The 26,952-nt window shown below is 37.4% G+C and overlaps 1 protein-coding gene across 8 annotated transcripts in view; it reads left to right on the forward strand.

Moving 5' to 3' along the window:
- Window positions 1–26,764, forward strand: part of USP16 (ubiquitin specific peptidase 16) — a 30,272-nt gene extending 3,508 nt beyond the window's left edge. For 2 of the 8 annotated variants that reach the window (XM_032630765.1, XM_032630763.1), the window contains exons 2-18: window positions 3,421–3,522; window positions 5,179–5,357; window positions 8,499–8,602; window positions 9,374–9,477; window positions 10,374–10,561; window positions 11,120–11,215; window positions 11,800–11,930; window positions 12,241–12,328; window positions 13,375–13,453; window positions 14,807–14,898; window positions 15,254–15,310; window positions 16,217–16,393; window positions 18,549–19,209; window positions 20,857–20,951; window positions 22,120–22,206; window positions 26,059–26,215; window positions 26,333–26,553. In XM_032630765.1, coding sequence (XP_032486656.1) covers window positions 3,462–3,522; window positions 5,179–5,357; window positions 8,499–8,602; window positions 9,374–9,477; window positions 10,374–10,561; window positions 11,120–11,215; window positions 11,800–11,930; window positions 12,241–12,328; window positions 13,375–13,453; window positions 14,807–14,898; window positions 15,254–15,310; window positions 16,217–16,393; window positions 18,549–19,209; window positions 20,857–20,951; window positions 22,120–22,206; window positions 26,059–26,215; window positions 26,333–26,457 — 2,481 coding nt within the window. In that variant the 5' untranslated portion in view covers window positions 3,421–3,461 and the 3' untranslated portion in view covers window positions 26,458–26,553. Of the gene's footprint in view, window positions 1–3,420; window positions 3,523–3,967; window positions 4,021–5,178; window positions 5,358–8,498; window positions 8,603–9,373; window positions 9,478–10,373; window positions 10,562–11,119; window positions 11,216–11,799; window positions 11,931–12,240; window positions 12,329–13,374; window positions 13,454–14,806; window positions 14,899–15,253; window positions 15,311–16,216; window positions 16,394–18,548; window positions 19,210–20,856; window positions 20,952–22,119; window positions 22,207–26,058; window positions 26,216–26,332 lie in introns of those variants that run through there. The other 6 variants (XM_032630770.1, XM_032630767.1, XM_032630766.1 and 3 more) reach the window with 6 other exon arrangements.
- The last annotated feature ends 188 nt before the right edge of the window (window positions 26,765–26,952 follow it).

The following is a 26,952-nucleotide window of genomic DNA, read 5'->3' on the forward strand; positions in this document are numbered from 1 at the left end:
GCGTTCTCATTGGCCTCATGTCCTGTCCGTTCCAGGAGCTGACCAATGAGTTGTTGGTGCTGGCGCCCTCCTCGACCCGGTGGACCCCGAGGTTCCCCAGTGGGTGTGGAGCAGTTGGAAGGGAGAGGGAGGTGTGGCGAGCGCCGCGCGGCTAGGGGCACCTTATGGGTTGGGGCTGAGTTGGCTGCCGCATCCGTGTGTTGGTTAGTAGGATAGGCAGCATCTGTCACCTAACCAATTCAGTGCTCCCAGGGTAGGATAAATGTACGCAAAACTTGAAAGCCGTGTTCTAGTCTTGCAAAGTTTTCCAGACGCTTGCATTTTTAATGGAACCGAGGGAACACTGGGAGGGCGGAGAAGGAAGGGAACTGGATAATATGAGAGCCGGCAAAACCAGCTCTGATTTAAATTTTGTGTGGAGTCCTGCAAAAAGTAACGCTCATCTGAAGACTCGTCTGAAAAATTGTATAGATTTATTGATGTATTATAGCTGATGGTACTCAGTACTCTCTTCTCACGACTCATTAGATGCCCTTTATAGTTGTCAAAAATTTATTGGAGGGGCTTCCTTGGTGGCGCAGTGGTTAAGAATCCGCCTGCCAATGCAGGGGACGTGGGTTCGAGCCCTGGTCCGGGAAGATCCCACATGCCGCGGAGCAGCTAAGCCGGTGCACCACAGCTACTGAGCCTGCGCTCTAGAGCCCGCGCTCTAGAGCCCGCGAGCCACAGCTACTGAGCCCACGTGCCATAACTACTGAAGCCCGCGCGCCTAGAGCCCGTGCTCCGCAACAAGAGAAGCCACTGCAATGAGAAGCCCGCGCACCACACGGAACGTAGTCCCCGCTCGCCACAACTAGAGAAAGCCCGCACACAGCAACGAATACCCAACACAGCCAAAAAATAAAAATAAATAAAATAAATTAAAAATAATTTATTGGAGCTTTTCCACATCATTGAAGCAACCCCCTTACTGTCCTCTGCCTGCAGCAATTACAGTTCGTCTTTCAAGTTTTACTTTGGAGTCTGGGCTACTGCAGTCCTCAAACCAGATTTGCTAGTGCTGTCTTCACTACTGCAGATTTCTTCATTCTTTACCTTTCTCTTTTTCACTGGAACTTCTGTGCTTCATTCTTATGTACCTACCTTTGCACCTTATAATCATCCTTAATTCCTCAGGTACTATTATCTTTTTCTATTTCAATGCAAGAAGTATTTCTTGATCTACTATGTACTAACACTATGCTAAATGCTATAGGTGATTCAGAAGTAACACTGAAAACCATTTCTTGCTTCTAGAACTTTAGATTCCAGATAGGGAAATAACATATGTCCAGGTTAAAGATTTAAGAAGCAGCCCACTTATGTATCTGATTAGGGTACAAAATGAATAGTGCACACTAGCTGGGGAAGTAGAGTTGAGTGGTTCATTTAGAGTAGAATGGTTGCCTAAGGCTCCATTGAAGTGGAAATCTTGGAGAAATTGGGAAGATTTGGATAGATGGAGAAAACTATCTGGAGATCAAAGGCTTAGAGGTAGGGGCAAGGTGTTTTGGAGTGAAGGAGACTGAAGAGACTGGCTTGGTTCTGTGTTGGAACCAAAATATCAGCGTTTTAGTTCCATCTCTGCCATCCTGTGATCTTTCATCATTTTGCTTGAGTTTCCTTCTTTAGCGAAATGCTGCATTTAAAGGGTTTTGTGAAAATCAAATGAAATAATACTTATGAAAAGGCTTTTAAGATCAGAAGCACTGTATGATCAAACATTAGTGGTTCTTTGTTGAGAAGTAATGAGAGTAGGGATTACCACAGCGGTGCGAACAATTTATAAGGGACCCATGAGTGCACAGCATAGGAGGGTGGGTTGAAAAACTGATAAATACTTTGAATCAACAGGGTGATATGATGGGGCTTCCCTGGTGGCGAAGTGGTTGAGAGTCCACCTGCCGATGCAGGGGACACGGGTTCATGCCCCGGTCTGGGAAGATCCCACATGCTGCGAAGTGGTTAGGCTCGTGAGCCATGGCCACTGAGCCTGCGCGTCCGGAGCCTGTGCTCCGCAACGGGAGAGGCCACAACAGTGAGAGGCTCGCGTACCCCGCAAAAAAAAAAAAAAGGGTGATATGAGGAAAATGGCATTATTGGAAGATATGTCTGGTACTGGAATGCAGCACAGATTAGAGGGAGTTGGATTGGAGGCAAGAACTTGGATGCTGTTTTTTTTCCCCTAAAATCTGCAATTCTAGATAAGAGAAATTATGTTAAATATTATCTTGGGGTGAGAAGATTACATAAAATATACGCTCATTTTATATATACCCATATAGTTGTGTTCTTTTGTTAGTAGTTAATTTATTTTGTAAACATGAAACTTTGTTACGTTTTATATTATCTTTGAAAAGGTTAACAGTTATTTAATTTGCCACTCATTCTTCATACAAACCTTTTGGAATTACCTTTAGTTACCCTAACCCATTAAGAGCTAAAGGAGGAATACTTCTAATACTCTAAGCCAGAGCACGATGACAGCTAAGTATCAATTAATTGGCAAGTGTTTTAAAAACGTATGTCCCAGGTCCTACTTTCCATTTATGCAATCAGAATTTTAATAAGCATCCCAGGTAAAATAATTATTTTAGTCATTTAAGTGATTTTGACACTAAGTTATTCTAATGTATGTAAAATATACTTTTCAAAACCGCTATTAGGTAGACCTGTATGTACTTTCAGTATTTTTCATGTTTTCTAATTTTTAATTGTTGACTAAGGAGGTGATTTGATATGAACTAGATTTATCATAGTAGTCCAAACTGATTTTGTCAAGAATATAATGTAAATGGTTGAGAATGCAGATGTAATCGATTTTCAGCTAACATCCATAGGAAATCCTGGTGTGGAAAAATGCAGAACCGTGTGTCACTTTTTATATTTGGCTTTGAATTATTTTGTGAATTTTCTAACTCCCTCTAGGAGATTGTTTTCAGAATTATTTTTAATTTTCTTTGAGAAATATCAATCAAATTGCATTCCCTGCAGGAGCTAAGAAAGATGGCTTTGAAGGACGAGAAATTATCTTGTTTCAAAGCGCCACCACCATTCCACATTTATTTAGTGAGAAGTTGAATTCCTAATAGTATAAGGGGCTGAGACTTTTCAAGATCTGTGTAAGAAGGTGTAGGTCCTCTCCTGGCCTTTACATTTATTGAAAACCTTTTAACCTTACTAAGAATCAGATTCCTAGGCTATGAAAAACAGAGGTAATAGCCTACTTCAGGGTTCTTACTGAAAACTGGATGATACATGTGAATGGTTTTTGTAACTTAATAGACACACAAAATTATGTGGTTTAGTTATGTTACTGTCTCCAATGGAACTGTAAAACATACTTTTTTTTTGTCAAGCTAACTTTATCTTGTTTTCTAGATTGTTATTTTGTGTCAGTAAGTAATCCATAAAGTGCCAACATGGGAAAGAAACGGACAAAGGGAAAAACTGTTCCAATTGATGATTCTTCTGAATCTTTAGGTATATTTCACCAACTAAATCTTTAAAGTACTGTTTGTATCCCTAAATGGACATCTATTTTAATATGTAAAAAATGGGATCAAAGTGTACATTATTCTGTAATTTGCATTTTAACTTAATCTTTGTATAGACATGTCATTTAATAGCACAACATTTTTAATGGAGTGATGTTTATTCCATTGATGTAAAAGACCATGGTTGCACATTTCATAATTTATTTAGGTAATCCCCTACTGTTACAAATGTAGATAAATCTTTAACTTTTCAGTGTTATGAATAGAGTCATAGTAAACATTTTTGTAGCTAAAACTGTGCACATCTGGTTATCTTCTTCTTGGTACAGATCCTAGAATTAGAATTGCTGAATTAAGTGGTATAAACATGTTCAAGGCTCTTTTGGATCTGTTGCCAAATTGCCCTTCAGAAATGTTTTACTAATTTACAGGCCCCCTTGCAGCGTAACAAAGTGCCCATTTCTCTGAACCTTTATTGACACAGGTTAGTATCATTTGTAAAAATCTTTTCCTGATTTGCTAGTTGAAAAAGAGTATTTTCTTTTTCCAGTCTATGTTTTTTTGATGACTTACTGGGATTTAGTAGTTTTTCATATGATCTCACTTGCATTTATATTCTCTTGGTGCACATTCATTGGACATAAAGCTAATTGTGTCACTTGATGAGTTTCTAAATCTCCAGGGGCCCTCAAAGAACTGAAGCCCTTTAGAGTGGCTTGTGAAGCCTGTTAGTGATCTAGCCCCAGCGGGGGTTTTCAGTTTCAGGTCCAGCTGCTCGTTTTTAAACATGCGTGACTGCCATTCTCAGGAGACAGCATGCACTTTTACATTTTATGCCGCCATCCCTTTGTTCATGAGATGTGGCCTTTTCAGATTGTTCTTTACTCCATGAAGTCATAGTTTAAAGTACGAGCGTGAAATAAGAAAGACTTGAATCCAAATTCTGGCATAGCTGTTAAGTAGTTATGTGACCTTGGGCACTAACTTTGAGGTTTCTCATCAGTCATTGGGGATAGTAGAGTCTTCCTTCTGGGGTGGTTGTGTGGATTAAATGAGATAATGTAGCACAGTGTCACACTCATAGTGAAGTGCTTAATTAATAGGAGTTTTTGTTACTGTAAATATCTTCCAAGATTATACAGACATTACCTCCCCTGTGAAACTTCCGTTGACATCAACCTTCTCGTGCTGCTATAGCATGTTTCAGAGATTCTTGTACATTTATTTATTTATTTGCTTCTCCTGCCAGAATGTGTGCTGCTTAAAGAAAGAGCTGTGAGTTGGTCACTTTTTAGGTTCCGTGGCATCTGTCATAGTGCCAGGTGTGCAGTAGTTGTATTGTTGACTGAATGAGGGACCTTCTCTACAAACCTTTTAAAATAAAGAGAATAATAGATGTGATAAATAAATTGAAGTGATTTGGGGTGGCGGTAGTTATACCAAGGACTTCAAAATTTGTATAACATCCCTTTCTTACGTAATCGTCTTATAATCAAATATCAAACAAAAATTTAACTTTTCAGGTTATCTAAAAATTTGTTTATAAATTCATTTTTGAAGTTCAAATCAAGTGTAAGTTTTGAGATTAACTGAAGAAAGACATATTTTACCTCACGTACTCCTTTATTATTTGTTTTAATAGAACCTATGTGCAGACACATTAGAAAAGGATTGGAACAAGGTAATTTGAAAAAGGCTTTAGTGAATGTGGAATGGAACATTTGCCAAGATTGTAAGACAGACAATAAAGTAAAAGATAAATCTGAAGAAGAAACAGAAGAAAATCCTTCAGTTTGGCTGTGCCTTAAATGTGGCCATCAGGTATGCTTAGATTTTGATTGATATGGAATTTTATTATTTAAGTATGAACTTACAAATTTATATAAGTATGAACTTCTTTTAGAAGATATTACCTAAAAGTACAGTATGGGTGACCAGAATGCTAGCTGGCATAGGTCATGTTCCCTGGGGAACAGATTCTGAGAATGAGATTTGTGTGTAGGTGGTTTATTGGGGGGTGTTCTCAGGTACCACCCAAGGAAAACAGTGAGGGAAGCAAGTTTAGGCAGAGGGAGAGCAAAGAGGCAGTGCTACGGGGTCTCAGCTGATCCCACAGTGAACTCTGGCCTTCAGAGAGGTCCTGAATTGAGGCAAGAGGCCAGGCCTTTGTACTTGTGCATAGACCAGCCATTGGATATGGGCTGACCCTGGGGAGGGCAACTAACCTTGGGCAAGGCGGCTTCCTTCCACTGAGGATAATTCTTGGGGGTGGACGGACTGAGCTGTGAGCTGTCACCAGGCCACATTTCTGGCTGCTGGGGGAATGAATACCTTGGGGTTGGGTGGTATCTGGGTTGCAGAACAGCTCACAGGTATTACCTTGGTACTACAGGTCAGGAGAGCCTCTTAGTCAGCCTTAGTGGTGGTAAGTTTATATGTTAGGAAACTGGACTACTGGGCAGTGGTAACATTTTATAAAACTATAGTATAATATCACAACCAGGATACTAACATTGATGCAATCCATCAGTCTTAATCAGGTCTCCCCAGTTTTACTTCTCTTCGTTTGTGTGTGGGTATATGTGTGTTGTGCATGTGAGTATGTGTGTACTAAGTTCTGTACAGTTTGTCACCTATGTAGTTTTGTGTATCTACCACCACAGTCAAGGTATTGAGTAGTTCCAACATTACATGGACCTCGTGTTGCGTTTCTAAAATCATACTCACTTCTCTACTGCCATCCCTCCCCCCAGCCCCTCGCAACCACTAGTCTGTTCTCTGTTTCTAAAATTTTGTCATTTTAAAAATGTTATATAAATGGAATCATGTAATATACAACATTTTAGGATTGGCTTTTTTCACTTAGCCTAATCACCTGAGGGTTTACCCAAGTTGTGTGTATCAATAGTTTGTTCTTTTTTATTGCTGAGTGGTATTACATGGTATGGGCGTACCACACTTTAACTGTTCACCTGTTGAAGGTCATTGGGGCTTATCTCACTTTTCAGGTGATTATGAATAAAGCTGCTATGAACATTTGTGTACACGTTTTTGCGTGAACTTAAGATTGCATTTCTCTGGGGACAATGTCCAAGAGTGCAATTGCTGGGTAATATGATAATTAAATGTTTAGTTTTTTGGGTTGTTTTTGCTGCCCCACGTAGCATGTGATCCTAGTTCCCGGACCAGGGACTGAACCCATGCCCCCCGCAGTGGAAGTGCAGAGTCCCAACCACTGGACCACCAGGGAAATCCCCTTAAATGTTTAGTTTTTAAGAAACTCCCAGACTTTTGCAGAATGGCTGTACCATTTTATATCCCTACCAGTAGCATGTGTGATCCACTTTCTCCACATCCTTGCCAGCATTTAGTATTGTCACAGTTTTTTATTTTAAACATTCTGATAGGTGGTACCTTATTGTGGTCAGACAGTTAAAAAAATTTTATATGCTAGTAAAGAACATATTTATTGTTTATTTATATTTGAAAAGTTTTCATTTAACCTGTTAGATACATATGATGAGGGTGAATATATTTTACTACTTCAAATTTTCCACAATACATTTCTTATTATAAATTTTATCTATTTTGCTATCTTTTTAATTCCTAAGGGTAAGACAATGTCAGTATTAACTGTTAACTTTTATCCCAGTAGAGTTATCTGTTGCACTGTTAGCAAGGGATTCTCACCTGTTGTCTTATGATAACTCATGTCATGTTTAAGTTTCAGATAATCTCAAATGGTGTTAAAATTTTCAAAATTAATATCAAATGTTAGTTTATTTTAGATTTAAATGTTGAGCAAGATAAATTGAGTTAGTAGGTTTGATATCATAGTTGAAGGATTAGAAGCCATTGATAAATATTTCTCCTCTGAAGGATATTTTTAGTAGCTACAATAGAAACAGGACCACTTATTGTAGTGCTATCCAAGAGAGTTGGAAGCCTGGTTCAGATAGATACACAGTGAAGATGTATTTCTTAGCTGTGATTTAATCACCTGGAGACACACAATATGGTCGTGTTCTTTTATGAATATGCCTATGCAGATGTAGGTGAAAATCTCCCATTTACTTGTTCAATTAATGCTTATTGACCTCCTTCACTTTGCTAGGTTTTTGGTAATAGGTTAATTTTGTTTTTCATGCCTTCAGGATTTACACTGCAGGGGAGGAAGGATATCAACATTAACAACTTTAATATAAGGTAGAAAATAAGGAATGCCACCAGGAATTTATACCATGTTTTGTAGGAGTGTGTTTAGAGGGAGAATATAGTGTTTTCTTATCTTGAAGGATAAGCACAGGCTTCTGAGAGGAAGTGACCTTTGAGCAAGATCCTGAAGACTGGGTGGGATTTGATCAGTGGCAGTAACAGTAAAGAATTTCAAGGCAAATGGAATAATGTGAACAAAATTGTATTGTGGAAGGGCTGTGGTTTTAGCTGGTAGATGATATTCAAATAGGAGATTATGGGGGATAATCCTGAAAAGGTGGATTGGGATCAGAGGGTATCAGGTTTGGTGAGTAGGAGTTTAAGAGCAATTCATCACTTTTGAATTGAGTATATGAACAGAGCTTTGTTTTAGGAATATTAAACTAAAAAATATGTGTATGAAGAAAGGTTGAAGTTAGGAAAATACTTAGGAAGATGTTAAGGAGTCTAAACTAGAACTAGTGAATGACTACATTAGCATGGTTTAGTTGGGACTGGAAATGACAAGTTGGAGTGGAAGAGTCCTTCTAGTGCTTGGGTTTATAAATACCTTCTTCCTTAAATGTCCTCAGCTGCCTATTCATATTTAAGTTTTAACAAAATCTGGACTCTCTAGAGTCTAAAGTTTTATTTTCAATATTATAAGAATGGCAGAATTTCTTGACCCACTTCCTTATTCATTGTAGATTATGAATTCTCTCCTGGTGAATTTTTGTGGCTTTGAGGTTTATGATTATGATTCTCTAGGGCTGCGGCAGAAATTCTCAGGAGCAGCATGCCTTGAAGCACTATATGACGCCGAGATCTGAACCTCATTGTCTGGTTCTTAGTTTGGACAACTGGAGTGTATGGTGAGTTTCATCTCCTGTGCCCATTTGCTGGAAATCATTTGAAATGTTGGAGAATGGAGGTGTTTGAAATGTTTAAAGAGCAAGAAAGTTAAAATTTTTGTAGTATTTGTTTAAATACCATCACTTTCAGAAGGCTAGAGAATGTGATGTTATGAGAAGCTTTTGCTTAGTATTGTACAAACACAAAAATTATAGCATGGAGAAGACATAGGAATTTTCACACTTGTTTTTCTTTCTTGTGATATTACAAAGTGTATGGTAGATTGTTTTTAGTTTAAAAATTGGGACACTAAGAACAAATTCCAGATAAACTGAGAATATAGTAAATTTTGGCAATGAATTTGCATGAAAATGTCAGGCTGGTATTTCTTTTAACCTCATTAAAATAAAATTTTACATCTTTAAAAACCATTTACATAGCAGTGTTCACTGAGCATTTGTCAGTTGTAAAATTTGTTAATTTTGATGATGTAGGTCTGTGATTTGAAATATTAGAAAAAACTTTCACTTTAATGTTATAAATAGCCATTTCAGTAAAATATTTGGAGTATTTTCACAGTATTTATATGTAGCTATAATTCAGGCTAACCTTATTTAACAGTAAACCAGAGTTAATATGTATAGTCTCCTTCAAAACATAGAATTTTCATTTTCAGTTTCTTAGTAGAATAATTTGAGGGTTACACACTTTGGGTTCCATGAATTAAAATTAGTGCCCTTCTGTGGTTGTCAGTTTGTTACTTTTCTTCTCTGGGATCTTTTGGGACACAGGTGTTACCTATGTGATGATGAGGTCCAGTATTGTAATTCAAACCGATTGGGTCAGGTGGTTGATTATGTTAGAAAACAAGCCGGTATTACAGCTCCAAAATCAGGTAAAATCATTTGTTTCTTAATATATACTGTAATGTTGATTTATATAATCTGCTGATATTTAGTTTAACATACCATAGCATTACATATAGCTGAATAACATTAATTATGATTGATTTCAAACTATTTTTGGTTAAGAACGTAAAACAGTGAGAATATAGATAATTATAAGGAGTTAGAATTAGAAGGGAATCTGAGAAATAATATAGTCAAATGTGATGTAGAGTCTGGACTAAGTAATGGGCAGTAACACCCTATTCCCATACCCTGGCACAGGGGCTTAAGGGAGACCTGCCTTATAATGAATTTATTTTGTTACATTTGTTTGGATGATGTGAAAGTAAAGTGCCTGTAACTCCCTCAAAAGGCCAGATACTTCTCAGGTTTTTTTCATACATAATTAAATTAATTGGGTTGGCTTTCATCATTTGCCTTAAAAGCTTGTTTACATTTTTACTGTCACAGTGGTATCTTTTGTGGAGCCAGAATTGTTTGTTCCTAACTTCAGGATTGGTTTTTGACCCTCAGACTTCATTTAAAAATTTATTTCATGTCCACATTCTTTATTTGATTGCTTTATACTCTGATTTCACAGGGTAAGATATGCTCATTTGTAGAAAACATTTGTGCATTAAAAAGGGATTTATATTGAAGCACATACTGTTTGGTTTCATTTGTCAAAGTAATGCTTACATCAGTTCTGAATATTTTTTGTTTATTGGTTTTTCTCTCTTGATGGTAATTTACTTATATTTGTAAGAAAACATTTAAAATCAAACAGGTGGCACATCATGTTATTAGGTAAAATTCACAAATTCTGGTCCCCAGTATAACTTTGCATTTGGTATGGCTGTGTTATACATTTTGCTAATGTCTTTTCTTCTTTTTTTTTTTAAAGCAGCAAAAGATAGTGGTAATATTGAACTTGAAAATAAAAAACTAGAAAAGGAGAGTAAAAATGAACAAGAGAGAGAAAAAAAGGAAAACATGGCTAAAGAAAATCCTTCCATGAATTCTACTTCCCAAATAACTGTGAAAGGACTCAGTAATTTGGGAAATACATGTTTCTTCAATGCAGTTATGCAGGTGCCAATATTAATTTTTCCCCCTTTAAGGAAATCTAGTGTTTTCCTCATAGGGTGTTTTTGCATATTTGCTACTTGTAGGCTTGAGCTTTTCCCTTGTAGGTAGTTTATTTCTATGTTTTCAAAAAAAAACTCAAGGGAATGTTTACTTTGCATGACAGTAAAACACTGTGCTAAGCACTGGGGTGCAATAGGGCTCAAAACAAACATGGCCCTTGCCCTCAAAGAACTTTCACTTGGGTGGGGGAAACAGGAAAACCAAGTACAGAAACAAATGCCTAGTTGCACGTAGTGGTAAGTAGTGGCGGTGGTAGGGTAGCTACTTCATATTGGGTGGTTGGGAGAATGACCTTCTGAGGTGATGAAGCAGCTCAGAACTGAAGTATTTATGAACCAATTAGAGTGGGGGGAAGAGCATGAAGTTACTTTTTGTTTGACAGTCACAATAAAAATTGCAGTGATGATTTTCTGTTTTGGTAGAATAGGCACTTAAAAAACATTTGAATGAATTGGTTTGCCTTTAAATAATTTTCCCTTTCTTTTCCATACTACATGCCAGAATTTGTCACAAACACCCGTGCTTAGAGAACTACTAAAAGAAGTAAAAATGTCTGGAACAATTGTAAAAATTGAACCACCTGATTTGGCATTAACAGTACGTACTTTAAAATTTTCTTTTATTTAGTACTTTTCCTCTCTGAATAGCAGCATTTTAAATTATTTTTAAGAATTGATGTTCATTTTCACCTCTTTTGTTTATTTGGTTTTAAGCTACCAAGTTAAGGATTTTCAGGCTAGTGGAAATTTATAAGGGGCCTTTACATTTATTTGCTCTATGTATGCCATGTACTGCTGTGCTGAGTGTTTGGCTTCTTTCTTGGGAATGCTGTTGATGTTTGTGAAGCCCTAGGCATGCATTCTTATTTTTAACATCTTTTCAGGTGACTTAAATGCTATAGAGCCAAATGAATTTTACCTTATCCATTTTTATTATTTACATTTTGCTTTGGCTCTTTCAGTTCCTAGGTAGTAAGTTCCTGATAATCTAAAACAGTAGAACTGAATTCTTTATCAAAGTCTGTGACCAGAAGCCTTCTCCATCTTTTGATGTACATTTTGAGAATTTAATTGGGACAGCTCTGTCAGGAACATAGGAATAAAGGTTGACTAGTTACATTTTGATAAAATAAATGATTCCAAAATTTGACTGAAGAAAGTAATTTTTATTCCCATATTCAGGAACCCTTAGAAATAAACCTTGAGCCTCCAGGCCCTCTTACTTTAGCCATGAGCCAGTTTCTTAATGAGATGCAAGAGACCAAAAAGGGAATCGTGACACCTAGAGAACTCTTTTCTCAGGTCTGTAAAAAGTGAGTATCTGTTTTGATTGTGCTTTCAGTGCATCAGTAGGATGCTGGGAAATAATATGAAAAAATTATTAGCTTTAGAGTTAATTCAGTAGATATATTAAAGCATGGTTTATTTCATTTGGATTAAAAAATATGTACTTTGTATGAAAATTAAATCTACTAAGGATGTTGTTGGACTAAACAAACTTTTGAGAAACTAGTGAATACTCCAAGATTTGGGATATGATCCTGAGATTTTATAAAAAAATAGTTTCATTTTAGTAGACTCACCATTGTTTTTCTTTTTTCTTTATTTTTCTTTTTTCTGTAGAGCAGTGCGATTTAAAGGCTATCAGCAGCAAGACAGCCAGGAGCTGCTTCGCTATTTATTGGATGGAATGAGAGCAGAAGAACATCAAGTTAGCATATTTTGACCAGTGTATTTTATAATCTGATCTTCATTAACTTCTTTGTCATTTGATGTCTTAAGAGTTATTAGAGCAGTGAAAACTAGTTGAGGCCATTATATTAAAATTTTTTTTTTCTTCACCAGCCTTTTCAACCAGTATATTTTAATTATTAGAATGAATGAAGGAAATTAGAAATGAGTCTCCTTTTCATAATGCTCTACTTTACTTGATGTTTACAGCGTTATTGTTCTTTAAGGGTTCTATTGTACTAGCCTATACCAGGAGAGCTATAAGGTACTGGAAAATGTGTGTCCCCCAAACGATTCCCAGTTGCAGCGCACCCTTACTCTTAATTCTGAGTGTGATTTAACACTGCTTTTTGAATCTAAGAAGTATTTTTATTTTGTAAGAGTCAGGGAACATTTGTATTTTAATTTTTTTGTTAATTACCGGGATATAAAGTAATTTGGGGGGATGTGGATATAATTAATAATAGTAATAACACAGTGATAACAACTAATATTTATGTTGCTCTTATTTTTTGTCAAGCACTGTTCTCAGTATTTTGTAAGCATTACCTTACTCAGTCCTCACAACCATTCTGTGAGTCATTTTCTCACTTCATAGATTATGAAACTAGGGTATAGAGAAGTTCAGTGCCTGGTTCAAGGTCATCCAGTAGTGATGGAGCTAGACTTTGAGCACTGGAGTTTGTCTTGTAGCTCTCATTATCCACTCTGCTTCTAGGACATGGTATTTCAGTGGTCTTTTCAAAGGAGGTGGGCATGTTCTGAAAAGCTTTGGTTTGAGTAGGTTAAAATCTTGAAATGATAAGATGGTGCCTTTGCTCAGGGGTTAGTGATTGTTTTTTTAAGTATAATTCTTTTTAGCTCCTGGAATTAATTTTGAAAATGTGATTTTAGAAATATTAAGTTTTATTCAGTAAGTTTGGAGAGCTAATTAATTCTTGATCACTTTCTTGACTTGATTACATACTTTCTAAGGAAAATAACTATAAAATTTAATGGTATATATATCTATTTTATTACTTTTAGAGAGTGAGTAAAGGAATTCTTAAAGCATTTGGTAATTCTACTGAAAAATTGGATGAAGAGCTAAAAAATAAAGTTAAAGGTAATGTCTGAATTTTTGAACTAAAGCACTATAGTTGAATTCCTCTGTACTTTAGGACAAGATCGCTAACACATGTATTTCAAATCCACAGTTATTAATAATTTATATTATTTTCCACAGTTGTTATAATTTCTCTTTATCTTCGTTGATTTAAAACAATTATTCAGTACTCCAAAGGTAAATATTTTAGAAAAATTTAACTTCTGGTGTATTCTTTTTATGCAATATTATGGTAAAATTTATAAACATAGAGCTAAGATGACATCACAGTTTTATTTTTCAAAAAGTTAGACTTTATTTATTTATTTATTTGGCCGCGCCACACGACTTGTGGGATCTTAGTCAGAACAGCTAGTTCTCCGACTAGGGATTGAACCCGGGCCCTGGCAGTGAAAGCGCCTCGTCCTAACCACTGGACCACCAGGGAATTCCCTCAAAAGCTTAGACTTTAATTAGCAGTGATTGTCTTTGAGAGTTGTCAGCTCGTTTATTAATCATGGAGATAACTTTTTTCTTATTATGTGACCCTTGAAATGTGACTGGTGCAACTGAGGAGCTAAATTTTATTTTCATTTAATTCTAACTAATTTAAATGTAGGTGGCCCCAGTGACTAGCAACTACTGTATTGTAAAGCACAATTCAGAATCAACACATAGCAACTGTTTACCTCCTTGGTGCCCTTGGTGCTGGCCTGGCCAGCAACAGAGAGGGAATCAAGCCTGTTTGCACTCTCTGTCATAAAATGTGTTTCTGTATAAATAACACCTGTCATTTGAATAAGGCCTACACATTTCATGTAATTAGAAAGTTGGACTACTAGGTAGTTAAATTATGTCACCTTATGCTAAACTTATCAAGGTTATTTCTGGGAACATAGAAAAATAAAAGGAGGATTTTGTCTGAAATACTCTCCTGAGGGCTTTTTGTTTTTGTTTTAAGTGGAGTTCACAAAGCAAGTTACTCCCAAACTTGCTGCCGGTGTTAGAATGTTAGAGCTAGAAGCGAGCTAAAATAGCATTCTGTGTGTAGCTCGATCTGCTTGTTTTACTAGGTAAGATACTGATATACAGAAAGTCTCACTGACTCACAAAATTTATTTTCCACTGACTAGATCTTGGATAAGAACTTTTTTTTTCTTTTTCACAAGATGTGATTATGTTAAAATGTGTTATGTTTAGAAGTGGAGTATACGCTGCTGACTGTAGCATAAAAATAAAATTGTGGTAATTATGAATAGAGAAAAGTCAATAAGATAGGAAATTAAAATTAAATTTTAGGGTTAGATAGGTAAGTAGTTTCGATTTATTTCATTAATTATATAAGGATAATTGATAGACTTTTTCCCCTTATAGATTATGAAAAGAAAAAATCAGTACCAAGTTTTGTGGACCGAGTATTTGGTGGTGAACTAACTAGTACAATCATGTGTGATGAATGCAGAACTGTAAGTAGATGTAGTACAGACTGGATTTATGCATTAATATTAATAATGTACAGTTTATCAGTTGTTTCTTTCAAAAACAGAAATGTCTAGTTAGTTTTATAAGATATTCTTTTTGAACTGTCCAAGTATGCATAGTTTTTTGCTGGAACTATGAGCACTCCTTATATCAGGAAGAAGTTATTTAATATTTTAATTGATTTCCCCTAACCCAGAGTCCTCAACACTGTGTAATTTTTCATTTCATTTTCCTAAGCCTTTATTTTAAAATTTAGCACCCCCCCCCATGATTTTACTATATAATGTTTAAAATGAATCTTTTCCTCCTTTTTTACGTTTTCTTTTTTGGTTGGTTAAGGTCTCCTTGGTTCATGAATCGTTCCTTGATTTGTCTCTACCGGTTTTAGACGATCAGGTAAGACTTACATTTATTTAAGTAGATTTTTTTCTTTCCTGTGCTAGATTTATGGGGGAGGGCTTGCTACCTTTTCCAAGCTGTACATTACTAGGCCAAGCATGGAGAAATTTTTCTTAGTGTATATGAGACAGAAGAATTTTAAAGATTTGAAAAGAGAATGGGATAAATATATATATATTTAAAGAGTGTGTCTGGAATTATTTATAGATAATGAACTTGATTAGTTTACATATCAGGAAATATTTACAAATTACTATTTATTTTCATTATTTAAGATTAGCCACAAATCCCTTATAGATTTAAGTTTATAAATGTTAAGAGAGTATCTCAGTTTTAAGCCATATTAATTTAGTTCCTATCAAGTAGTCATAGGAAAAAGAGAACATATTATGAGTATTGGATAAATCGTTTTTCAACTTAATATGAATTGGGGGTCCCTTTAAATCACTGTTACTTAGTGATTAAAGTCTTACTAAACTTACTCTTTTTTCTTTCTTTAAAACTGTCATTTGCATTCAAAGAAAGAAAGAAAAAAATGAAAAGGAATACCTGTAGTGGGACATGTAAATCACTTACCAACAGAGAGTGCATTTAGAAATAGACGTAATTACAGCATGATACAGCATGTGTCTAATACAACTCATTAAATTCCTTTCTATTACACTCATATGTTAAGTTGCCTTTTTTTACTGTTTTACTTGTTTGTTTGCTTGTTTTCTCAGTATGTGAAGATTGCTTTCTGGTGTTTGAGATGAATGAATTTTGTCCTGGACATGTTTCCAAACATTGTGAAAAATAAATCTGGTGTAAAATAGGAGTAGAAAACTATTTAGGTAACATGAAATCTCTTCACCAACAATAGTAAAGTTTTATTTTTGGCCCATATTCTCTCCATATTTTAAGAGTGGTAAGAAAAGTATAAATGATAAAAATCTGAAAAAGACCATGGATGATGAAGATAAAGAAAGTGAGGAAGAAAAAGATAATGACAGTTACATAAAGGAGAGAAATGATATTCTTTCAGGAACAAGTAAGCACTTACAGAAAAAAGCAAAGAAGCAAGCCAAAAAGCAAGCCAAGGTGGGTAATTAGGAGGAAAACCATACTTTTCTCATTTTAATTTTTTGAACTATTGAGTTTAAAGTCTGAGTGACATTGGTAGACATGTCTGTTATTTTATGTACAGTACTTTCATTGGGCAATTACAGAATTAGCTCATTTAGTATTCTCTGCAGTGAAGTTTCTCTGAGTGTATGTGAAGAAAATGTGCTTTTTTAAAAAAATTCTGCATTACTTGTGACAACTTTAAAAAAACTTTAGTTCATTTTCAATAACGTTTTGAGTTGCTAATACATTGACATTCAAAAATTCTCCCTCCTTGTACGACATAGATACTACTTTCATTAGTTTCTTATGTGTTCTCTAGGTTTTTTTGGAAAATATGATCAAGTACAATACTAATATGTAGTCTTGTTTTTCACTCCTTTTAAAAATTATGCACAGTGTTCTCGACCTTGCTTTTTGTTTGTTTCTGCTTAGATTGTTGGAGATCTTTACATTTTAGGACACAAAGATTCCTTTTTTAACCGCTGTATGGTATTCTATTTTATTCTATTTTAGTAGTAAACATACTACTAAATATAGTATAATAGATGTGCTATAGTTCATCTAACCATTTCTCTTTTGATTTAGGTATACGAACACCTATAGTCTTTTGCTATGATGGCCAGTGCTGCTGTGAATCACCCTATACATATGTCATCGATTGGGCACATTTTGAGAAGAGGGATTGTATTTGTGGTTTGATAAATTAATTGCCCTCCACAAAAGTTGTACCAATTTATATTCCCACCAGCAACATATGAGACTTGCTGTTTCTCCTTATCCTTGACAGCAGAATATTATCAAACTTTTAGATTTCTGCCAGTCTGATAGATGGAAAATAGTATCTCAGTGCAGTTTTATTTTCCATTTATTTTAATGTAAGTGAAGTTAAGCATGTTTTTATGTTTAAGGGCTGTTTGTATTTCCTTTCCTTTGAAGTATTTGCTTATATCCTTCCCCCATTTTTCTTTCCTGTGTACTATTTTTAACTGAAGCATATCAGAAAATTTTTGTATCCAGAGCCCTGTGTGCTGCCCTTCAGCTTTCTGGTATTATGAATTAGCCTCACAGGGACTATCCTTTTAGTGACAACTCAAAATGCTAACCTCTTGAGTCTTTAGGCATTCCAGTAACAGAAATCTAGATAAAATGCAACCCCCCCGCCCCGCACTTGGACATAGGCAGCAAATGGCAAAGAAGGTGATTTAAGTGGGTAGAGTATATTATTGTCCTCTGTATATGTGGCTTCCTTGCTTCTCTAGTTTTGGGCCGTTTCCCGGAATGTTTTCCTCCATCCCTCTGCTCATCCTTGAATTTTTGGTTTGTTTTTATACATCCTTGAGTTTTCAGTTTATTTTTATTTTATTATTTTTATTATAACTCACATGGATATATCCCTTCCTGGTGTGTGTGTAGACACTCGCCCCCTGCTTTAATACATGGCTACTTGGGTTCAACAGCCTTACTGCTCTGTCTAGATCAGAGACCATGTCTTGCACATTTTTATTTGCCCCCGTGTGACAATTTTTTGATGATTGGTGATGTTTTATCCCTGCTTTCAATCAAAGAACTTTTCTTTTAAATGTATTTATTAAATTTATTTATTTTTGGCTACGTTGGGTCTTCCTTGCTGTACATGGGCTTTCTCTAGTTGCAACGAGCGGGGGCTAGGCTGCTCTTCATTGCGGTGCATGGGCTTTTCATTGTGGTGACTTCTCTTGTTGCAGAGCGCAGGCTCTAGGCATGTAGGCTTCAGTAGTTGTGGCATGTGGGCTCAGTAATTGTGGCTCGCGGGCTCTAGAGCACAGGCTCAGTAGTTGTGGCACATGGGCTTAGTTGCTCCGCGGCATGTGCGATCTTCCCGGACCAGGGCTCGAACCGGTGTCCCCTGCATTGGCAGGTAGATTCTTAACCGTTGCACCACCAGGGAAGCCCCAAAGAACTTTTCTCTATAATTTATTTGATCCCTGATAGTAAAGGAACTTTTAGGGTTGGAATTCTGGGAGTGAACTCTTCCTTATTAACTTATTTATTTTTGATTGATAAACAGGAAAACCTGATGTGATACGTGTACGCTTTTTCTCTTCCTCTCTCTCGTTTTTTTTTTTAATGTTTTGTACTTTTTACACAGAACCAACGAAGGCAACAAAAAATTCAAGGAAAAGTTCTTCATTTAAATGATATCTATGCCATTGACCATCCTGAAGGTAATGAATGTGAAGTTGAAATGTCACTTCAGCGAGAAGTGGATATTAAATCCAACCATATTTCACAAGAGGAAGTTATACATAAAGAATATTGTGTTAATCAGAAAGATTTGAATGGCCATGAAAAAATGATAGAAAGCATAACTGACAATCAAAAATCCACAGAGGAAGTAGATATGAAAAATGTCAACATGGATAATGATCTGAAGGTTTTGGCATCTCCTGCTGAATGTACTAGGAATTTAAATGGTGCCTACATGAAGGAAGGGAGCAGTGGAGAAGTGGACATTTCCAGTGGATTTAAGAACCTTAACTTGAATGCTGCTCTTCAACCTGACGAAATAAATTTAGAGATTCTGAATGACGATCATACTCCCGGGATGAAAGTATATGAGGTTGTAAACGAAGATCCAGAAACTGCTTTCTGTACTCTTGCAAACAGGGAAGCTTTCAGTACTGATGAATGTTCAATCCAACATTGTTTATATCAGTTCACCCGAAATGAGAAACTTCGAGATGCTAATAAACTGCTTTGTGAAGTGTGCACACGGAGACAGTATAGTGGACCAAAGGCAAATATAAAAGGTATTCAGATTCTTTCACAGAAAGTAAAATTAATGTTTAGGGGTACATTTTGCACTGTATCAGTAGAATACTACTGTTTTAATTGTATCAGTGTTTGGATGGTGTCAATAAGTTCCCTTTTCCCAAAATACTGTGTAAATTTTTTTTTTTTTTTTAGAAGATGTTGGGGGTAGGAGTTTATTAATTAATTAATTTATTTTTGCTGTGTTGGGTCTTCGTTTCTGTGCGAGGGCTTTCTCTAGTTGTGGCAAGCGAGGGCCACTCTTCATCGCGGTGCGCGGGCCTCTCACTATCGCGGCCTCTCGTTGCGGAGCACAGGCTCCAGACGCGCAGGCTCAGTAGTTATGGCTCACGGGCCTAGTTGCTCTGCGGCATGTGGGATCCTCCCAGAACAGGGCTTGAACCCATGTCCCCTGCATTAGCAGGCAGATTCCCAACCACTGCGCCACCAGGGAAGGCCCCTGTGTAAATATTTTAATAGAAGGATGGATAAGCAGAACTTTGTTGATGTGGCTAGTACTCTGTGGCATCCCAGCAGCAGTTAAAGTGGGACAGTTTGCTCTCTGATACCACTCCCTGTAGGGAAATCATCCCAGTGAGATGTTATCACAGCAGGCTCCTTAACAGATAGGGGCTGTTTCTTTGTATCCTCAGTTTCCTGTCATTTGTGATGAGCCTCATCTCTCTTGCATCCAGAAAACCACACTTTAATTCTTCAGCGTGCTAAAGTGACGTGCCCAGTGCAAGGTACTGGGAGGACAGTGCTTTCTTACCGTCTTCTTCAAATACAGAACAGAAAGATATTAATAATCCCCCTCCTACCCCTGCCCCCACCTTGTTTTGTTTTTTGATCTTGGGTAAGTGGGATAGGGAGGCATCATAGATTCCTAAGGATTCTTGCTAGAATTGTTGAAACATTTAGAAAGTCTAGCTTTTTATTTATTTACTTGTTGATACAAAAAGTAAATCGTGTTGATTTTATAGCATTTCTGTTTGCTTTAGAGCCAGTGTACGTGAACTGTGGTTTGCAGGCTAAATTTGGCCTGCTTCTTGTTTTTGTGTGATCTCCGAGCTAAAAATATTTTTTACAGATGAACATTTGAAAATGATTTTATAGTAGAAAACATGAACTTTGAACCCTAATTGTTACCTCTCCAAAAATGATTCCATTCTTTTTCAGTAGACTGCAATCATACTCAATTATTTTATTATAGTTTGAATTCTATAAAATTTGTGTATTAATACGTACAAAATATCCTTGATTTTGCCTCTCGGTCCAAAAAGCCTAAAATATTTATTATTTGGTTCTTTCCAGAAAGCGTCCTGATCCTTGCTTTAGATGTTTGGAATGATTTTTTTTTTTTTTTTTTTTCTGTACGCGGGCCTCTCACTGCTGTGGCCTCTCCTGTTGCGGAGCACAGGCTCCGGACGTGCAGACTCAGCAGCCGTGGCTCACGGGCCCAGCCACTCCGTGGCATGTCGGATCCTCCCGGACCGGGGCACGAACCTGTGTCCCCTGCATCGGCAGGCAGACTCTCAACCACTGCGCCACCAGGGAAGCCCCTGGAATGATTTTATAGCAGATGTGAATGCTATATAGAGGTCTAAAATGATCCTCACACTGCTAAAATTGCTTTCTTTCTGTAGGTGAGAAGAAACACGTTTACACCAATGCTAAGAAGCAGATGCTAATTTCCCTTGCTCCTCCTGTTCTTACTCTTCACTTAAAGAGATTTCAGCAGGTACCCCTTGTTCGTTACCTAAAATTTGTTTTAAATATGTGACACCTGCTTTATTTGTTATTGTCTCAACATATTACTGTGGTTTTTTTGGCTTTCTGTTATTTCTTAATTCTAACTTTAGAGAAGTAGGAAAGTAAAATAATACATATGTTTATGTTACCACACAAAAGGGGTTTGATGAAGATGCATGTCAAGGTGGAAGAGAAATTTAGGCACAATCACGCCTCAGTTTTACTAGAACTCATGTTGCTCTTTTTAGATATATTAGCATTTTACTTTAATCTTATTTTCAGGTTTAGAGAAAGAAGACCAGTTTACTAGTTATATCTCACACTTGGGAAATTTAGTGATCTGTGTGGTATCTTATTTTTACTGACCCTTGATAAAAAGGCATTGATTGGTACCTTGGCTTTTCATCATTTTGGTGACTCCATCTTTTCTGGAAGACTTTTTCCTATGAGCAGTACAAGTTGTAAATTCAGTTCGAGTCCCAAAGTACCTTCGTAGTGTTTTCTCTTCCGTATGAGTTTGACTAATTGGGTGGGTGTCTATGAACAGTTCACCAAGCTTGGTTAGAAAGTGAGGCTGAAAGTGTATGCTTCACAGAAGAGTATTCTGCTGTTGCCGAGTTGGTTTTTTTTTATGTTTATTTTTTATTTACTTGTTTTATTTTTGGCTGCTTCGGGTCTTAGTTGTGGCACATGGGCCCTGTAATTGTGGCATGCGGACTTAGTTGCCCCGTGGCTTATGGGATCTTAGTTCCCCGACCAGGAATGGAACCTGCGTCCCCTGCATTAGAAGGCAGATTCTTAACCACTGGACCACCAGGGAAGTTCCTGCTATTGCTGAGTTTTAAGCACTCAAAACCTGTTGTCTAATCTGGCTTTTCCAGATGCCTAAAGCAGAAACATTGAGAGTTTTCTTATAGGAGCAGCTATCTCAATGTGTTGGACTGTGTATGTGTGTGTGTGTGTGTGTGTGTCTGTTGCACTTAGCAAAAACAAATCAACTGGAAATCAATTAGTAGTCAGGGGGATAGAGTCTTCTAAGCAGATTGAACTAGGGCTAGATGTTAGTGTTCTTCTGGGCATTGGGGTGGGACTATAGTTTACATAACATGTACAGCTTTTCCAGGAAGAGAACTTAATGTATTATCCTTCTTTTATAGGCTGGTTTTAACCTACGCAAAGTTAACAGACACATAAAATTTCCAGAAATCTTAGATTTGGCTCCTTTTTGTACCCTTAAATGTAAGGTAGGTGGAACTTGCCTTTTTGGGAAAATCCTTTAAAGGGAAATCATAGCTTATTACCAAATACTCCAACAGCAACTCACATATGTATGAAGTTGATAGGAACTACTGAGTAGACTGGGTCTTTGATCTTTGTACCTTTATAATGTCAAGATCTGTGATGAATCATGTTGAACATTAGGTTGTTGTTTCAGTTCAACATTTTTTTGAACCCCCATTATTGTGGCAGACGTCTTGGGAGCTGAGGGCATATAACTAAAGATGAGCAGATATATTAATGGATAATCTCAATTTAATATGGTTGAGTGATAGGATTGGTATACACAGAGCAGGGGTGATATGCACTTAACCCAGCATGTTGGTGGTTCAGGGAAGGCTCTGGAGGCTCTGCCTCAGAGGCTCTGCCTCAACTGCTACTTCAAGGAGTAAGACTTAGTGTAATGAATCAAGAGGAAGCACGTTTTCCAGGCAGAGGGGACAGCAGGAGCAAAGGCAGGGCATGTAAAGTGGCACAGCGGGTGCCAGGGACTGTCTGTATAAGCAGGTCTAGAGCTTACAGTACAAGGTCTGGGAATGTTAGGAGATGAAGCCAGAGAAGTGAGAGAGGAATGAGGTTTTGGAAGATTATCGTGATGAGAAACTTGGGCTTTATTAGGTATGCAGTGGGGAGCCACTGAAGAACTTAAAGCAACAGGGTGACACAGCCAGGTCTGTATATTACATAGGTTACTTGCTGAAGCAATGGAGGCTGGATTTTAGGAGGACAAGAGTAGAGGCAGGGAAGTTAGGAGGCTGTTAATTGTCAGTAGATGATGACAGCCTAAACTAGGGCTGGAGATGAGGAGATTGAAGGAATATTTCAGGAGGTAAAATTAAGACTTTTGATCTCTTGCCTCTGGAAGATGAGGCAGAGGCCTTTAAATGGATGCTGAGGGTGCTACAGAAGGAGTTGAGTATGATTCCCAGGGCCTGATTTGAGTGTCTGGGCAGTTGGGAGTGCCATAAATTAAGGTAAGAAACACAGGAAGAAGAGCAGGTTGGGAGGCGGAGAAAGGAATAATAATAAGTTCAGTTTTGGAAACAATGAGTTTCAGATAGTTTTGAGATATTCATGTGGCTATGTTTAGAAAACATTTGGATGTACATGTCTGAGGGCCAGAATAGAGGGGTTAGGGCTGGAGATAAGGATTCGGAAATCAATACATAGGTGGTGGTTAAAACTATGAGAGGATAGGATCTCTTGTGTAAACAAGGAGAGAGAAAGAAGAGATACTTAATGACAGAACTCTGGCGAGCATCGGAGTGTAAGAGGTGTAGGTGGAAGAAGACACCACCGAGGATATCAGCGAATCTCCATGTTGAAGAATTTGGAGAATAAAAGAAGCTATACTGTTGTTCTTTATTCAGATTTTAAATACTTCAGTGAATTGTCATTCTTTTTATGTTACTGCCATAGGCCAGGGCCACTTTTGCTGGTATATGCATACTTCAGATATTTTGGCTTCCATTCCAGACCACAATAAAGCAAATATTGCAATAAAGCAAGTCACACGAATTTCTTGGTTTAGTGCATATAAAAGCTATGCTTACACTGTATTGCAACCTGTTAACTGTGTAATAGCATTGTGTCTAAAAAAACAGTGTGCATATCTTAGTTAAAAAATACTTTATTGCTAAAAAATGCTAACCATCATCTCAGCCTTCAGTGAGTTGTAAGCTTTTTGCTGGTGGAGGGTTTGAAATATTTTGAGAATTATCTGTGACACTGAGACACCAGGTGAGCAAATGCTATTAAAAAAATTGGCACCGATAGACTTGCTCAGTGCAGGATTGCCGCAGACCTTCAATTTATTAAAAAACGCAGTCTCTGTGAAGCACAATAAAGCAAAGTACAGTAAAATGAGATATGCCTGTAAATAGAAATAGCTCTGGTTGGATTAGTTTTGAATATAGGGTCGTCAGGAATCCATCTTTTGCCTAAAATGCCATTGTCCTGTGTTCAGGTTTCAAGGAAAGGGTTAAGTGGCCTCAGTGTCAGAATATCAGAGAAAAAAACTAGAAAGTGTTAGACAGTATAGAGGTCATGGTAAATTTTTTAAGAAGTGTTGGTAACTTCAGTAGGTTGAGAAATGAATGAGAATATTAGAGATAGAGCATATAGATACATTAGAGCTTTTGCTGAAAAGGAAACGTGGTGCATCAATGAAGATTTTTTTTTTAATACTAGGAGACTTAATTAGGTTTGTAGGCAAAGAGGAAAATATAGAAGTAAAAGATACAGAAAAGAGAGATAACTGAGCAAAGATCCTGGAGAAGACCAGAAAGGCTGGGATAAGGACACGAAGTTGGAGAATCTCTGAACCAAAGGGAGAGGAGACTTCATGTTCCTGAGAGCGGGCAACGTGCAGCTGGGTGGGTGGTGTCTCAGTTTTCCTGAAGTGGGAGGTGAGGTCACCTCTAAGGAGAGGCTACAGGTGAGCGGTGGAAGTTTGGTCTAGTTGCTGTGAAGGACATCCATGGAAGAGGCAGCTAACTGAGGACACACTATAAATTATACAGTCACATCGAGGACCTGGTAAGGTAGAAAATCATGAATTTTCGAGACTGCATGGTTACAGAATTGTTTCCTAGCAATGGCAGCTGTCTGTGTATGGGGTCGGGGAAGGTGCGTCGTGGAATTCAGAGCTGGGTTATGTGATGAGCTGGATGTGGTGGGTGTTGAGAGGTTGTCTGTAAGAATGACATGTGCATGTGAATCACATGGAAATCAATAGGTGTGAGGCGGGGTCTGAGACTCTGCCTTCCAGTAAGCTCTCAGGTATGTGATGTTGCTGTTCCATTACATATTGAGAAGTGAAGAGACTTTTTTTGGGAATGAGGCCAAAAGAGGCCTCATAGGCCAGGAGAAAACGAGGGTTGGAGGATCCTGTTAGGTTGACTAGTATAGGTGAGGTGAGAGTTGGAAGAATGGAATTGTAGACTGAGACTAGAAAATTAGTAAGATTTTTGAAGTTAAAGGGTTCTGAGTGATGACCGATTCCAGAATGTAGTCCTGGCTGTGGTTGGTTAAAATGGAATGGCAGGGAAAACCCTGTGAGGTTCATTGGCCACTGAAATCCCTGAGGAAGCTGACAGGATTTGGGGTGATGTAATAAGAGTTCTTTAGCAAATAGGGAGGCAAAGATTAGAGAGTGTAGTGACAGTACTGTTGAAGGGCAGTGATGCTTGTTCAGGAAGACTTTTTACAAGAGAACGCAAGTGGGGTAGTTGTCTGCGAGTGGCCCCCAGCTGGAACACCTGTCCCTGTTGCTGACCAGCCCTACGGCACATGTGATCTTAAAATAAGCAGCCTCCATGTTAGATGGGGAAAGTGAGCTCCTGAGAGGTCACATGTCCTTCTCACCAAATCTGCAGGGGGTATTTGAAAATGTTACGGGGTGGTCTTGGGTGTGACCTAAATGCTATCCTCTTGCTGTTAAAGGCGTACATTTTGGGCTGGAAATAGGATGATGAGTTGTTGAGGTATTAATTTTCTGATCCCAGACTCCTAAAGAAGCTTTGGCAAGTTCAGTTATTTAAGTATCTGGGCCAGGAAACTGTGATTATAGCAGGTAGACCCTGGTTTATGGTTCTTCCAGCAAGGCAAGAGCAATGGCAACTTTCTAGTAAAAACATAAGCGTGCTACCACTCAGTAGGCTGAGAAAAGGTAGGGAGAAAATAATAGTCCATTTCACACTCAGGACTTCTGCATTCTCGAAGGTTAGAGACCCTCTGCATAGTTTAAAATTGTCTTGTCAATGGCATCTGTATAAATGGGACTAGCACTAACTTTTGATTCCTGTTCATTTTTAAAGAATGTTGCTGAAGAAAATACAAGGGTACTATATTCCTTATATGGAGTCGTTGAACACAGTGGTACCATGAGGTCGGGGCATTACACTGCCTATGCCAAGGCAAGATCTGCAAACAGTCATCTCTCTAATCTTGTTCTCCACGGTGATATTCTACAGGGTAAGAAAGAGGTCTTTACAGAATTCTGGTATTCAGCAGATATTTATGGCAAAACCAAAAAAGGATGAACTTGAATCTTTCCACTTATATATTTAATTTTACATTTCCTCCTGACAGATTTTGAAATGGAATCAACCAAAGGACAGTGGTTTCACATCAGCGACACACATGTGCAAGCTGTGCCTACAACTAAAGTACTAAATTCACAGGCTTACCTCCTATTTTATGAGAGAATACTGTAACAATTTCAAAAAGTGCTTTCTCTGGAAACATGTTTATGGCTTTTATAATGGCTGTAGTAATAAAAAAGTAAAGACTAACTGTAAGTCATGTTAACTTAAAATTAAATACATGCCAGAAGAAATCATGTTTATTGAAATACTGAAGGGAAAATACCTAAAAATTTACAGTGGTTTTGTATTGTCACAGTGGTTTTTATTCCTGCTTCCAGTTTCTGGAAAGGATTCTGAATTACTTAAGTCCTCTGTGCTTATTAATACGTCTGGGTGGTGGTTTCCAACACATCAATAAAATGAATTACCCCCAAAACTTGTTTTATTACTTAGAAGATTTTAAGTTGTACTAACATACACTATTAGAAAACATTTAGAAGAAAAAGTTTCAAACTGAAACTTCAAGTGTGTTCGTTAAAGCAAAAAAGTGTTAATTTTATAAGCATAGGTGTTTGACCTTGGTGGTAACATATATAATGCTTCTGATGCCATGCAGTGTGCATA

The sequence above is a fragment of the Phocoena sinus genome, chromosome 4 (genome assembly GCF_008692025.1).
Source record: "Phocoena sinus isolate mPhoSin1 chromosome 4, mPhoSin1.pri, whole genome shotgun sequence".
Lineage (NCBI taxonomy): Eukaryota > Metazoa > Chordata > Mammalia > Artiodactyla > Phocoenidae > Phocoena > Phocoena sinus.